This window comes from Cyrtonyx montezumae, unplaced genomic scaffold, assembly GCF_038088225.1.
Source record: "Cyrtonyx montezumae isolate F1298 unplaced genomic scaffold, pur_monq_1.0 scaffold_13, whole genome shotgun sequence".
NCBI classification, from domain to species: Eukaryota; Metazoa; Chordata; class Aves; order Galliformes; family Odontophoridae; genus Cyrtonyx; species Cyrtonyx montezumae.
The window spans coordinates 6,416,399-6,432,847 of record NW_027071859.1 but is presented as its reverse complement, the minus strand read 5'-3'; the positions used below and the strand labels follow the sequence as shown (position 1 = coordinate 6,432,847).

Below are 16,449 nucleotides of genomic sequence, written 5' to 3'. Positions count from 1 at the left end.
ATTGTTCTCCAGAGAGACGACTGTCTAATGTCCAGTGGAGCAATGCCTGAGACCCATCTGTCAAGATAGCAGCTGTCACTTTTTCCATGGTTTGTTTGTAAGATCATAGAGATCAAAACTTAGAGATGGAAAAGACCTATTTATAATAACAAACCATGCTGTTAATAGCTCCTTTCCACTGCGGCTCTGAAGATATTTTAAGGGCTTACTGAATGAAACCTTTCAAGATTCCTAAGGCAAAGTATATTAATTAATAATATTATTCTTGGATGTGGCAGTGTCTTCCTGACCTTTGGGAAACCGCAGTCATCATTTCACAGGGAGTAAAATCAATGTAAGTTATACTTACATAGCTGTCCACTGGCTGAACCTATTCTTTTTCACGTACGGCTTTTTGTGCTGATCACAAATCAACACTATTCTGTTTTCACGCAGATTTCTGCTCTGTAGAGCAGTTCCAAGTCCATCATTCAACTTAGTTTTATATTACTGTTATCCAGGTCTTAACCTGCTATATATATTTTTGTGCTTTCATTAACAACAGGACAACTGTGCCAACTTACACCAATGAGGATCAGCAGCAATGGAAAGGATGAACAAAATCAGGAAATAAATGCGGCAAAACAATTCTGTAGCTAATGTTATGGTGGAACACACTCAGAGTTTACAGCCAGAGCCATATTTGTGACACTGCTGCGGTCTGCCTTGGAGCCTGCAAAACTGTTTACACTGAAAACAGTACTATAAAAACACTATTTTTGTGAAAGCAGGTACATTGCTAGTAAGTGAGAAGAGCAAACTATACTTCTATAGACAGATCTGTTCCTTCAATGAGAGTTGCTCATAAATCTTCAGAAAAGAAAGCCTAGAAAAATAACAGTGTCTGAATAAGATGTTCTTCACCGGAGTGTTGCAGCAAATGATAAAGGCTGCTTGCCAAAATGCTGTTTTTTATCTGATCTTAATTGTAAGCTGCACTCTGACGACATAATGAGGGTTACCGAATACATAACTTGTTAATAAATCCTTTTCTGTGTTCACTTAGAGACTAGAAGTGACTTCGAGCTCCTATTATTTATGCAGCGTGTTTACTGTATAGTGAGATACTTCAGGTAGATCTACAGTCACTGAGTCTAATAGACTGTGGGCATCAGAATCCATGGAAAGGAGTTTGGTATGCAAAGCAAAACCATTTTGGGTTCAGACTGCATTTTCTCACTAATCTTGACTGTGACAAGTCATTTTGGGTGGAATTCATGCAAACTGCCTTTAGCTACCTAGAAATCCATGGTCTGCCCACACCAGTAGAGAGCAAGCAGCATGTAGATAGTCGTCCTTGCCCACTCTTGACCAGGGTGTTTGTCTGCTGAGTGAAACAGCTGTGTGTTTCACCTGACCACCCTGGAAAATGCCCCTGGTGTAGTGAGCCCCACTGAGCCCTGTTATCAAATAGGTGCCGGTGAAGTCATGTCTCATTTTCCCACGTGGAATCACAGTCGCGAGGAGACAATTCCTCAGGAGTTCTCCGAACTCTTGTGAAGGGAAGGGCCATTACATAATGCCAGCTAGGAATGTCACACCACACCTCTAAAACGAGACGCATTACAGAAATGTCTGGCCAGTCTGGATCAAAAAGTTGCATGCCCCGGATAAAAAACATTTGACTTTGGCATTATGAGTGTTTTAAGTACATGAGATCGGGATAGAACCACACTGTCTGCCTCTGACTTATTTAAAGAATATGTAATCTTGGCATACTGACCATCCCTTCTTACATGGCTTAGTCAGCACCCAGTTTAATAAGCTGTATTTTCTCCTCTGTTTGCATCTTATGTCTGTCTCTTTTTCCAAGAATGTTTTTCTCCTTCTTATTTAAGAGCACATTGGTTGCTAAGTACTTAGCAAGATGTTAGATGATAGTGTGTTTTTCAAGGTAAATTTCAGTAGAAAACTTCCTCTGTGGATGAGACATAACCATGCAATGTGTAAGAAAAGTTAAATGTGACAAAGAACCTTGTAAACAGGGGCCTGGGGGAAAGAAAGTGCATTCAGTCACATGGGATCTGGGAAGAAATGTTTTCCAGTTCCCAATGCCCCAGAGACCCACATCTTGATGTTAGGTAGTAAAACATTAAGAATATATTTTTTTCATGTACTGTTTAAGGGTATGCACAGCTTCTTAATCCCATGCCCTAGCAGAGATGGGTAGAGATGTTCTAGGATATTACTGCCTCTAGCTAAGGAAACTCAGAATCACGGGATATCCCAAATTGGAAAGCACTCACACGAACCATCAGGTCCAACTTCTAGCTCCACACAGGACCACCCAAAAATCACACCATATATCCAGAGTGAGAATTCTCATCGTTTTTCAGTGATGCGCTGTTACGTTAGGATTTCAGTACCGATTTTATTCAGAATGAAGTGGAGGCACATGCTGGAAATCTACATAGTTGAAAAACAAAGGATGTCCAATCTGGGAACACCGAGTCATTAAAGCCACTGCTGATGCAGTGTTGTCAACAGTCTGTGCTGGAGTGGTTAGCAGAGTGGTCCCAAGGGAGGAATTAACCCATAGGTAAACTGGTCATTTGTTCCCAGCTTACTTCCGAAAAAGCACTTGTCCAAAAATCTTTCTCTCATATGATCACAGATATGTGTTCAGAGCTTTCCCAATCGAGGTCTGATGATCTCTTTTTGCTTTCTGTGGTGTTTTTCATGTGCTCCTTGTATCGAGACCTGTATGTAGAAGCTTTGGTGACCTAGCTTGGGCTGCTTCTGATTGCTCTGAGGGATAAGTGGCTGTTGTGTTTGGGCATGTCAGTGAGGTTTAACCTCATAATGAATGTGCAGCATCCCACTGCAAGGTCACCTGCATGTTCAGATATGTGCTGCAGGCTAAAAACGACTCAAGTATCTCATGGACAATCAAATAAAAAGGGGAGAGGAAGTACATATGAGAACTTTGTTGTGGAGTGGGAATGAGAGTGAAACCAAAGAAAAAGGAGATAAATTCCTTCTGGGTAACTAGTGATAGGACTAGAGGGAATGGCCTCAGGTTCTGCCAGGGAAAACAGTGGTCAGATGTTGGAACAGGCTGATCAGGGAGGTGATGGAGTCACCATCCTTGGAGGTGTTCGAGAAACATGTAGATGTGGTACTAAGGAATGTGGTTTAGTGGGCAGTGTTGGTGGCAGGTGGTTGGTTGGACCAGATGATCCTGGAGGTCTTTTCCAACCTTAATGATTCTGTGATTCTATGATTCCACAGTATTAATTTTACTGTCCTATTGTCTTAATACAGTAGATTGCCATAATTTTTCGTCCAAGTTCTACTGCATTTGTTTGGGTGGGAAAACATCTTTGTATTCCAGCTATGCGCTTGATTTGCTCTTTGTGCTTCTTGGTTGGTGCCAGAGGGCAGCGATGGAAAGACCTAACCTGGCCAGGAACAGTCCCTGTCCCTCTAGAGCCTGTGTTGCGGGATGTGGTATTGAGGGGCAGAGATGCAAGGGGGGACAAGTATTTCTCTTAGGAGCATGTTCTTTCCAAAACATTGCTTTAATCTACTCTCTCAGTCATTAGCATAGACAGACTGGCCTGATTCTGCTATGCCTATTCATATGAAATTTGCCTTATGCTGCAGAGCATGTATATTTTACAGCTCAATTTTATAACGGTAACAGAATGAGAGCCTAAAATGAAATGTCTGCGTTAAAGCAACAGGGTACCAGAGGAATTGTTTTGGTCTCCTTACAATTCGTGTAGAATATGCTTATTGAGCCTTATAGCCGCCTTGAGGGCAAGTCTACTTTCTCTTCTCTTTTAAAAATATGCAAATCCATAAAGCCATTAGGACAGAATGATGCCTTTCAGTAGAGTGAGCTAGACAATTGCAGGCAACTTTGCTTGGCTGTGAAGTCAAGCTAAGTGCAAGGCTCAGTCATACTGCCTTGTAGTTGTACGCGGCGCTGACATATAGTGTGCGGTAATGCATTATTGAGTAGTTGTCTGTTGTGTCTTCATTGCATGTCAGCTGCGTAATAAATAATTGATTGCATTGCTCTTACTCCACATTAAAGATATATGAGTCGATAATACATGAAGAAAATGCAGCAGCAAGGCAACCTGTGCTGAAAAGATCAACTGTTCCAAAGTACTCTGCGGCAACAAGAACCACAAAGCGACCACCACCTCCATTTCCCATTTCTATACGTGATTGTCATGGCAACAAATGGCACACTCAAACCATCGCTGTTGCTTTTTCAACAGTAGAAAAATTGCAGTAAAGATCCGACGTGCTGCAGAGACGCACACTCAAGTCTCTCCAGTCATTATCCCTCTAGACTGAAAGTTCCCTCGGTGAGATTTTTTTTTCTTAAGTGGTTGTAAACTGTCAGAAAAATACAGCCTAAGCAAATCCTTTTTCCTCATAAGACATGTTTTGTGTTAAGTATGGGAAAAGGGGAAAAAAAATGAATTTGTATCCACAGTGGTACCAAACCTCTGTTGTTGAACTGCTCCCCTGGACAGCCATGCTCCCCTCCTTATCTCAGTGCCAAGGTCCCTGTGCAGGACACAATCAGATGTCTTGCTGTGCAGAAACTTTCTTCAGCTCACATTCAACACTCTTTTATTTCCATCACAAGAATAATCATGTCTGATGATGACTTTTTTCCATCAGTAAAATTGATGAGGCAGCAAATTTGTTCAGAAAAGAGTTAGTGAGTCAGATCAAGGAGATCAGAAAGGAATGGGCTACTTGCTGTGCGGTTGTTTGGAAGGAGGCACACGGCCAAGGAAAGACAACAGGTTACTGGAAACTGTTGTTATGACAGAAAGGTGTAAAACAGTGAACTGCATTTTGAGGTAATAACAGAATGACAAACGAAAATGCAAGAGGTGTGAGACACCCAGCTTGCACTGTGAATTCTGGTGGAATGATCTGAGGAGCCAAAGGCATGTTAGCTCCTCCAGCACGTCCCTGGGGATGAACATGACAAGGCACCCACTGTTTTGACCTAGACAAGTGTTGCCCAGATCTTTAACACTAAGACTGAGAGAAACTGATGGAAAACTGCAAGTTTTCCAAATGCATTAGATGTGAGCTCCAACCACAAGGCAGGGGGAAAAGCCACTGAGCGCACAGGAGCTGTCCTGCTTTACTGCAGTATGTCAGAACAGAAGAGTAAAGAAAATTGATCTATTTGAATGTGAAATGTGGGTAATACCAGTAAAATCAGTGGAGTTTCTATCAGTGTAATCCAACCTGGGATGTGATTTGTGCCTTTATGGATGCGTTTTTCCCACTGTTATAGTTTTGTGCTGAACTCTGCTTTGCTAAGCTACACCCACCTGTATACACTGTATGAATATAGAACTATATATGTTGATGTAAAGGTTTTTGTGCAGTTCTGGATCCATCCCAGTAAATAAAATTTTTCAGGCTAAAAGATTATATTGGTGATATTTACAGACGGTAAATGGGAAAAATCAGAATTTCCAGCCTGTGTGAAATTACTCTGACAGCTTATTGACGTGTCCTGACATTAGAAACAACGTATATTAGGCATGAAGAAATAGACTTGAGATTATAAATTCTTAGCCCATAGCAATACTAACTACGGGAAACATTGCTTCTGAGAGTCCCAGTTGCTCAAGTCTGGCTAACCAAACTGAACGACACGTTTATAATAGTACAGATTTATCACGAGGCATAATTGGAAAGGTGATTGCCTTAAAGGCCATCAAAATATAGTTCCTGTCCTGAAGAACCCCTGGTCTACCTAAAATGAAATAGGATAGCATCCTAGAAACACCTCCTGAATATCTGCCTGTCCTTCTGATGCCAACAGATATACAGAAAATAACTGTCTTCAAGTACGTATATTGAGTTTACTTTCTGTACTGGCAATTATAGAAAAATAAGGGAATTCATTACATCTGTTTTTGGAAGTCACTTGTTCAGTTCATCCCCTTAATACTATTGTCAGGTAAGTGAATCCCACTGTAGATACCTAGTAAAATCAAGGGATTTGTCCTGGATTAGAATCTCTCTCTTCTGATTCCCAGAACGTGTCAGCATTGCAAAGACGAGTAACTCAGCAAACACTTGAGCTGGGGAAGCCTGGGATGCAATTTGGTCTGTTTTGTGTAAATGGATGTGTGAGTTAATGCCTCCTTGCTTGGGCCCTCAGGAGGTAGTTCCTTAAAATTCATGTTGTTAACTTCTAAACTTTTTGTATAGCTAAAGGGAACATACTGCAATTCCAGGAGGTTATTGCAGTTGTAAGGTATATATCTAGATAGGATAAATCATTCTTGGTGATACCACTCTTCCTTCACTAACTGTAGAAGTAGCCCAGATGCAGACTAAGACACAGCTTCTATCTCTGAGGTGGCTGATGTAAGCAACAGAATTCATCATGCCTCACTTACACCTCTGTTAACTAGCTTCAGGCTCATAAATTTGATGTGGTATCTATGGAGGGTTTTCCATTCTCTGTCTCTTCATCCATCTGATTTGTAGACAACAGTCTGAACATGGCTTTGGGCCTGGTTTTGTTGGAACCATAGGTGTATGTCAGGTGCCTGAGTGGTTGGGTTCCTTAATAATTCAGCTGGGAATTCAACCAGCCATACAACCAGAACCCCCAGTAAAAAGAAACATAGACTGTGGGCTGGCTATGACATTTCTATTGTTCCTAAACTTTCCTCCATAATGTAGTTTCTCTGGTAACGAAAGATTGAGTCTTTCTCTTTGTAGAAGCTCCTATGGAATCATCATCAACAGATTTCTTTCCAGGAAACCCATAGGTCATTATGAACCCTACACCTCTGCCAGACTTGGTCAAATCTGGCTAAAAGGTTGAAAACTTACAGTTTTATTAGCCCTCTCTCCTTAGGGAACAGACTTACACAGTGTGATCTTAGCTGAGGTTGACTGACCTTCAGTTAGGTAATGCATATTAAAAGAGTAGTACAGCCACACGTATCCCTGGTTATTTTCCTTAACAAGATAATTTGCCCACTCTTTGATCTTCTTCGATTTCAGTGAGCTTTTCTACAGCCAACTGTAGAAAACACTGATTTGTTGATTAGGACACCCTGTAGATAAGAATGCTTCCAAATCCGGGCGATACTCTGGTAAAGGAGTTTGTATAATTATTTTTGTGCAGTAATTGTTACCTTTCAAAATCAAATTTGAGGCTATTATAACAAGCATAAAAGCTTCTAGGTATCCTTGCTCAGTGAAACCTCTCATTGATTGCCAAGGGAGTTTTGACTTTGCAAAGCAATGCCATTGTTCACTTCCAACTCCCTGTTCTTGGCTAGATAAATAAAGGTGCTTGCAGGCTGAAGATGGGCACCAGTTTTTGCTGAAGAATATTAACCAAATCAATTTTTTCACAGAAAGAAAATCAATTGATATACTGGCAAGAGAGAAAACAAAACATTATGCTGTTTTAGCTCCCAGGAGACCAAAGAGTCAACTCTTAACTTTCAGAAACAGAGAGATAAAAAGGATAGGCTTCAAAGTTCAGATCTAAATTCAGATCAGAATTTCTTCAGGGTACATGGAGACTCTGACTCATTTCTAATCTCGATGTGCATTTAAAGGGCAGTCATTTAAAAACTGACCCTCTTATATTCAGCAAATACAGATGCACCTGGCTGCTTGAATCCCAACTTGTCTTCCAGAAGCAATGAGGTGGGGTGATGGCAGGGGAGGTTTTAATGGTGAAACAAGTCAGGTTTGGTATGATATATATGAGACTATCAGGCCCTCCAAAGAGTTCATTCTGTTTCAGTTTGATGTGCACAGTAAAGCATCAGACCTTAAAGCTAAGTATTTTAATAGGATGTTGTTTCAAAAGGAAGTGAAAATATACCAAAGTTTTGTGGAACTCTGCATCTTGAGCTGAGCTTTCAGAGCTATTTTATATCTTTTTCTACCTCCTTAGGATGCTGTGAAGAGTAATTAATGTTTGCATACTATTTTGAACTTGCAGAATGTAATGACAGTACTAAGATTGAATATTAAAACTGTTATATATTGAAATTCTCCAATAGTCTCCTTCCATTTCATAGAAACAAAAGGTTTTCAGATGCATTTAAAAATAAAATTACTGTAAGAAAGGACCACTATTAATGCAAGATCAAACAGTTCAGAAAGAATGATATGATATGCCCAAGAGTTCTCCCTGAGCTGTGTCTTCCTGCCTGCCTTTCTCCATATGCATGCTATTTTGCTTCTCCACATACAAACTTGTGTTGGTTTGTAACTTGCCTCACACAGGTGGCATTCTAACACCCTGGTTGGCATGGAGGGTGTTTCAGGAGATCACCGAGCAGATATATTGCAAAATGTGAGAAGGTACTTGCATCATAACATGCATAAAATACATTGCTATTCTACTGTTAAAAAAACTTCAGGCATATGACAAGCAGTAATGATGAACATTGTGGAATGTACTTTATGGGCAGGTTACTCCATAATTACCTCCTAAGGCCTCATAATGAAACACACACACACTTCTCAAGTACAAATTTAGGCATGCTGGGCCAGATCAAGAGTTAATTGGCCTTAATATGTTGTCTGTATAAGACATCCAGACGTAGAACTCCACTTGAACAATCAAATACTTGTTACTGCAAGTCTAAAATGCCACCACTTGTGGTTTAACTGCTAACAAATTTGGAGACATATGGCTGAGCTAGCTGGTTGGACTTCCTTTACATTCGTTGCAAAGAAATAGTCACAGCTAGGATGCAATTCCTTATGTACTAATCTAGATCCCAAGAATTGGTTGGATGAATGGCCCCCGAAGTACTTTTTCTTCTGACTTGGTTATAGAGGTTATAGAGGGAAGCAGAGTAATTAGCTCATAAACAGCTGGCTACGTCTAGACAGAAGATGGGTTAGATGAATCCTACCCTTTAGGTCTTTGGTTTTTATTCTGGCACATCTCTTTATATTTACATTTTTTAAATAAGCTAAGTATGCCATTTTTTGTTGTTGTTTGAACAATGATGACTCTCACTAGGAAAAAAAAATGCATCGAGCTGGTCTGTTAATACAACTGCTTTAATGAAAAGAAACCAGAAAGACTGAATATTTAATATTGAATCATGAGGTCAGCACAGTCAAAGCTGTGCTTTATAAAATTGTTTTCAACTGGAAACTTTCTCAAATATTAGCTTATTCACAAGTGTTCCTTTTTACAGCACTTTGTACAGTAGATTCATGGTATATGTCCAGAACACTCTGCCATTACAAATAAAGTATTTATTCTCATATGGAAATATCAGCCCAACCTTGCAACATTCAAAAAGTAACGCAACTATCAGTTACTCTTAAGGTTAAAGTTATTATAAATATCCCTTGCTTGAAAAAATTGGAATAGCTCAGGATGTAGAGCTCTGTGAAGGCTTATCCATTTGCTGTAGAATCTGTGCATGCATACATACACTGAAACAGTGCTGTGTTCATCAAAATGGATGAGTAAGGTGTTCCTGCGGCTGTCTTGTGGCTGAATGACACAGGAAGGAAATACCACTCCTAATGACTCCTAATGACAGTGAGTTGGTTTAACAACCTCTGGACAATGACGTGTGGTGGTGCACATCAGCTCTCACCCTGCACTGATGTTTTCTCTCTGTTTCCATTCACCATTTTAAAGTGAAAATGGAAATAAACAGTTGATGCGACTAAGGTAGTAATTTTTCACTTCTTTCTCCCAGCACTTAAATTTAGATGTTGCTCAGATTGAAACTGTGTCTCTTCTTTTGGCAGGAATGCTGCAGAATGGAAAGAAGTTTGATTCCTCCAGAGACAGAAACAAGCCTTTCAGGTTCAAGATTGGTAGGCAAGAAGTCATTAAAGGATTTGAAGAAGGTGTTACACAGGTATAAAGACATGATTCTGGCTGAATTTCAAACTGGGTGAAAGATGTGTTAGGGTTTAGTGTTTAATGCAGTGCTGACAAGACCGAGTGTAAATCACAATGTCAAATCTTAAATGGTTTTCTTAATGGTCTTAAGTTGCTTCAGAGAAAGTTTAGATTGGATACTGGGAAAAATGTATGCATGGAAAAGAAGGTCAAGAATTGGGATAGGCTGCCCACTGCAGTGGTGGAGTCCTCATCCCTGGAGATATTGAAGAGATGTGGACATGGCACTAAGGGTCATGATTTAGTGATGGGACTCAGCAGTTGAGGTTCGTAGTTAGACTTGATGATCTTGAAGGTCTTCTCCAACCTGGATAATCCTATGATTCCATACTATGAAAGCAAGGTCTGTTCAAGGACAGTATTTCCTGTAGTACTCCACTAGTTGGCTAGGACACCCCCAACACGTCAAGGCTTTACATGAAATATGCATTTGAGAAAGGAGAGGCAAGATCCCCTTGCCAGGTGTCAGTGTGCATGTAAGTATTGCTTCTTCCGGGGCTAACTACTGCAAATAAACCACAATGGCCTCTAAAATGATCCAGGTGGCAGTATTTTATGAAGTAGCCTCTATTCAGCTAGTCAATAAAAGGCCAAGCTGTCGTTCTTGACAACATCTACGACTGTGCTACAGATTTTGACCCTTACTGAGTAGGGCACCATACTGCACTGTTAAACTTTTATGACTTCATACTCCCAGCTACAAAACTTAACATTCAGTGAGCAGCCCTAAGACATGAAAAAGGAAACAGCCCTCCATTAATTACAGCTTGAGTACCAGTACAGTAAAACCCTGAAAGAGCCACACAGAGCAACTCCATGCAGTCTCTGGCATTTTGTCTCTGCAGTGCTTGTGAGGACTCAGTGTGAGGAGTGCAATCAGGGTGCTTAAGTGCAAAAGTTACTCCGTTCTGACTCCTGGAGCTCAGAATAGGAGGAAATTGCTCAAATGTTAATAACAGGAAGAAATTCTTGTGCTTAAATGAAGAAAAGGAAAGAATGAGAAATGAGAAACAATGCAGTGATGAAAGATGCAGCCAGGCTTGTTCAGAGAGGAAAGGAAAAGAATGTGGTTTTTAGCTCCAGGAGAAAGCAACACAAGCATGTCCTCCTCTCCAACCAGAGAAGGAATAGGTCCATTTGAGGAATCCCTTGTGAAAAATATCCACCTTCTGCTCTAACATCTGGGTGGCACTCTTTGTTTTTTGCTTTGCAGTAATGTCCAAGGAGAGCTCAGGGCCCACAGGTGCTGAGTGTTGAAATGCAGAACTGGTGTTCTGAACAGAGAAGAACAAAATGGTTTCAGAAGAGCCAACAGCAGGGCTATTTGTAAATAGTTCAATGATTTTTCATCCACATGTTGTCATATGACAAGGAGCCCTACAAAGAGACGGAACCCAAAAGTGCATTTAAGTTCAGTTGGGGTTGCTTTTATCCTAGTCAGAACCCAGTGCAAGTAAAGCTCGGGCAACGAGCTCGAGTCAATCAGTTTTTCTCACCAACTCCTGTCTCTTTATTACTGTGGCCTAACTCCATTCCAACAATGCGGCCACACACTGCCCTCCTGCTCCTCCTAGTGGATCACTAAGTTAAACTTGTGGCTATCTCCTTCCACCTCGAGGTTTTTGAGGATTTGGGGAGCATGATTGACACAAAGCACATGGAAAAAGGCAGTTCACTACATCGAGCATTTAATTTTCCAGATCGTGCTCTAATGCCTGTGAGATAGCAGCAGCATCTGCTTTTATGTGCTCAACTTCTGACAGCTTGAGGTTGCCCCATGCCTGAGATCCATAGGTGCTGTACCAGCTGTCTTACTAGCAGGAACCCACCAGAGCACCAGAGACCGGTGTCAAACCCTGCAGAGACCAGGGAGATCATCTGCTTTCACACCCTCAGCCACATGCTATAGATGTTCCCTGAATGTGAGAGACGTTGCTGACCCTGCCCCTGGCAGTGGGATTGGAACTGGATGATCCTTGGGGCTCCTTCCAACCCAAGACAACTTATGATCCTGTGAATGTGGGAAAATTATATTCATGTTTTTCTTCTGCCTAGAATGATTGAAGCTCTAGCTTTGGCATATTTCATAGAAACAGAAAAGGAAATGAAACGGGAGAAACTGTGTAATCTGTAGTCCACTCCAATCCTGGGAGAGATGTCTGAGTTAACCTCACTGCATCAAGTCAGAGATTGTTCTTTGGCCAATGAATATTTGGTCACCAGTGAAGTCGCACTCTGAGTGCTTTACCCCAGAGCAGAAGAGTTTTCAGTCTTGATCCTGCAAGTCTTGGTGAAAACTTTTACCTCTAAAGCTAATCTGGTGTGAGAGAACTCAGCAGTTCAGTCAAAGACAGGCAGAGATAGAACAGGCTGTGCATGAGCATCTGTCCTTGGGCTTCAGCCTAAGAAAACCTTTTTTAAGTAGGATTGCATCAGTCCACCAGTGGAAAGTTGAGTTCCTCCAGTATTTGTGATTGGTCAATAGATTTGGAGTCATGGATGGTGGTGACAGAAGCAGCAAAAAACATTGCTGGACACTTCTTAAAAATCTGAGCCAAATGGTGTCTCTATGCTGATCTGCCATGAACACAGAGCTGTGATCCTACCTGTTAATAAGTCTTTTCTGTAACTCCTGCTGATGGTCTTATATGTATCGTGCACTTCACAGAACTCTCACCTCATACAGCTGACTCCAGGGTAAGCAGTATAGATCACATTGTGCCTTAGAAAGTTGTTTGTTGCTCCCAGACTGGCTCTAGCAATTATGAAGAGAAGCCAGAGGAGTCAGGCAATGAATGTGAGCTGTCTGTGACGAATCCAGCTTTCTTGAAGAGCTAAAAAATGAATTTGATCGTCCTGAATATCCCCAGTTCTGTAAATCTGCCATGTAGTGCTCTGTTCTGTTTTCCTGCTAATACTGTTTTATCTTCTTTCTCCACCATCCAAAAACCAGATGAGCTTAGGACAGAGAGCAAAGCTGACCTGCACACCTGAGATGGCCTACGGAGCCACGGGCCACCCGGGAGTCATCCCTCCCAATGCCACGCTCCTCTTTGATGTGGAGCTTCTCAGGTTGGAGTGAGTCTTCTTGGGGGAGCTGACTGGAAGCACCTCCATAACCATCCCTTCTTTCTCACCCTCCCAGCAGCGGGAGAAATCTTCACTGGAATCCTAATCTTCCTGCTCAAGCTGTCATGTCAATAGTGCCTGCCATTAGGTTTCTTAAGCCTTTCTTTCTCCTTTTGTTTTTTTCTTAAACTTTGTGGTGTCCATATTTGCCTTTCATTGGAAGCTTTGCTTTGGGAAAAATGTCTACCGTTGTAACATTTACAAGTTGTACATTTTATTTAATTTGCATGTGATGAGAATTCACAGTGATGATCGAAAATATATATAAATATAAATATATATATATTCCTTATTGAAAAACCACTGCCTTACTATACACTTAAACCAAGAAAAAATAAAAAAATAAAAAAACAAAACACAAAAGGTGCTCAAAAACTCCAGTGTACGCCTTGTACATGAACGGGCATTAGCCAAACAGAGTTACCTGCGCTGCCACTTTTCTCAACTTGTACGTTCTGCTTGCTGCTGTTTTAAAGAATACTGTCTCATTTAAGAATTAAGTATATATATAAAACAATAAAACCTTGATACTTTACAATTTCTGTTTTCTTTTTTCCTGCTTTCCATCAGCCACCGCAATTCTTTCTGGTGAATAAGTTCTTCAGACAAACACCCACCTGTCTTCTTGATAATTATTCCTCTTCGTACCCAAAATACGCATAATTCCATGTGTTGCTTCTGTTATAGATTGCACAGGGGAAGATGTCCAGGAGCACGCATGTAGGTACTGCTGGGACAGTCTCTCCTCACCATCTGCCCTGCATTGCCAGTGGCCCCTCAGTTCTGGTCAAAATTTGGCTGTTGAAGAGAAGGAAACTGATGTTTCTCAAAGTCACAGTGCTGACCCTATGCTATGCCTTTACAACAGTAAAACTGGTGTACAAATTTCTGCTGGAGCTGAGGCAGGCTAAAGAAGAGCAGAATTACATGCATCCAGCTCACAAAGCCAATCTGAACCCGGGGCCCCCAGTACAGGAGGGACATAGAGATATTGGTGTGCATCCAGGGGAAGGCCATAAGGGTGATCATAGGGCTGGAGCACCTCTCCTGTGCAGAAAGGCTGAGGGAGTTGGGCTTGTTTAGCTTGGAGAGGGCTCCGGGGATACTTCTTTGTGGCCTTCCAGTACTTGGAGGGAGCTTGTAAACTACTTGCATCATTTTCAACTACAGGATTTTTGGAGGTAAGCATCTGAAACAGCTGGCACATTGTCTTGCATTAGTTTCTGCACAGAAAACACAGCTCTCATGGGAAGATGGACTGCAAAGCCACACGGTGAGGGCATTCCTCCTGGAGAAGAAAGGAGAAAACCAGGCTGCTCATCTGAGCACCAGGGATCACAAACCTCTTTTCCTTCTCTAGGTGGGCATCTCAACCACAAAGCTGCATTTTAGGTTGTTAATTCAAAAGCAAATAATCCCCCCCCCCTCTTGCAGGTTATTACTCACTGAAAGTTGGTAAACCTTTTTTCTTGCTGCTCCCTCCTTCAATTAAACAAGAGAGCTTTGGGCCCTTTTTTGATGGAAATTCAGGATCTGTGCAGCAGCTGGGTTACAGATCCATGTTTCACTGAGAGGTCTCGTTTAGGACATAGACCTTTCCCAAATGCCTCAAAAGCAGATAGTAACACAAAGAATTGATTCAGCATACCTGAAACACCATCTGTCAGCCACACTGATTCTGTTTGCACAATAGCTGGGGCATCACTCTCCCATTCCACTTCTGCTGGGTTTCTCACCAGTGAACAGCACACTCCTGCTGGGCAGTAGGAGTTGACGACAGCCCCATCATCTCCATCCAAGAGCTGCTGTACACTTACCTTCCCCTCTGCCCTCAGCTGTGCAACCCTGCCATTAGCAGTCTGTAAAATCCCTATTACAGCTGCTTGATGAAGCTCTCTCCCTCATCACCCTCTCTCTTCAGAGACCTTTGTTGGAAGCAGAGATTATTACATCGTTCATGCCAAATTCGTTAAAAAAAAAAATACAAACATGAAAGGAAAACTAATTGTGCTTTGTGATACTTAGGGAAATTAAGTCTTCAAGGAAATGTAATCTTCAGCTCTTCATTTGGCTGCAAATGTGTTAATTTATTTAATTGTATCATCGATCAACACAGTACATATAATTATTACTGCTATATAATGGATTGGAAAAAAATGTACTGTTGCCGCCTGTGTAATCAGATATGCTCTTGTTACTAATTTCTAAACAGTATAGATGGAAAAAAATGACCTTCCAGGCTTAATTTCATGCCCTACTTCCTGAAAAATTAAATGGAAAGTGAGCACACACAAAAACCAGCACAGATGCAGACTGCAAGGCTGGTAACATCTGCCTTATTTGCTGCCCCTTCTGCCATTCATAGAACTGAACTCATTTCCTCGTCCTTTGATATTACATTTCAAACAAAATCTTGAGCAGACCTCATCAAAACAATCCTCCGGGCATTCGATTTCCATTCCCTCTGTCTTGCAGGTACAAATTATTATTTCATTTGCCACGTACAGGGACACCGAAAGCCCCGAACAGGCACTAGAAAGAGAAGTATGAAATGGAATATTTAATGAAAAGCAGCAGCTGAGCTCTTGGAGATATCAAAAGCTGCTGATCTTGAGGATTCATTGAAGGAATTTTTATTAATCTTATTACCCTATAGAATTGCTTTTTATATGTATTTTTCAAACAACACCAAATCCTCATCAGAACAGACACTACAGAGCAAGCAGCACGCTGTCTGCTATTGACAGATGGAATGCAGTATTTGCACATGATTTTAAACAAGGCAGACAGAACACGGCTCCATTATTAGCTCTTCAGTGGGTTATTACCAGCATTTATCATTATTTATTAAAGCATCAATCCAGTTCCTGTTATAGCCAAGAGCCCTCTAAATGCCCAACAGCTTGTGAGAAGTGCACGTCCACGTGCCTCCCTCCAACGTTTACAAAGCTGGGGCAGTTTGTGTAGAAGTCTCCCTTAAGATTTCATTCATTTAAACATTTTAAAGCAAGCTGGTTTTGCCTAAACAACTTTGACTTGTGATAACCCTATGCGTTGGACCTCTTAACCAAGCTGACACAGAAGTAACCAATTGCCTAAGTGTAAAGCAGATGAAACAGATGACAGCCCCTTTGCATTTAGTATATGCACATCACAGATGCAACGGGTGGGGGTAGCAGGAGAGGGCTGAGCGAGTCAGAAAGCCAGCCACAAGGGCAGCAGACTCAGAATGAATCACAGGATGTCTTACGCTGCCAGGGACCTGAAAGCCCATCCAATCCCAGGGCCCCATCCCAGGGATGCGAGCACCCACAGCAAAGTTTTTTTTCCTCCACTGACTATTACAAGTTTTCTACTCAGCATGAACT

At 41.4% G+C, this 16,449-nt stretch overlaps 1 protein-coding gene across 1 annotated transcript in view; it reads left to right on the top strand.

The window, feature by feature from the left end:
• Positions 1–13,424, top strand: part of FKBP1B (FKBP prolyl isomerase 1B) — a 42,689-nt gene extending 29,265 nt beyond the window's left edge. Inside the window, exons 3-4 of the mRNA XM_065730656.1 lie at positions 9,796–9,908; positions 12,906–13,424. Of these exons, the coding sequence (XP_065586728.1) occupies positions 9,796–9,908; positions 12,906–13,034 (242 nt within the window). The 3' untranslated portion in view covers positions 13,035–13,424. The remainder of the gene's footprint in view (positions 1–9,795; positions 9,909–12,905) is intronic.
• The last annotated feature ends 3,025 nt before the right edge of the window (positions 13,425–16,449 follow it).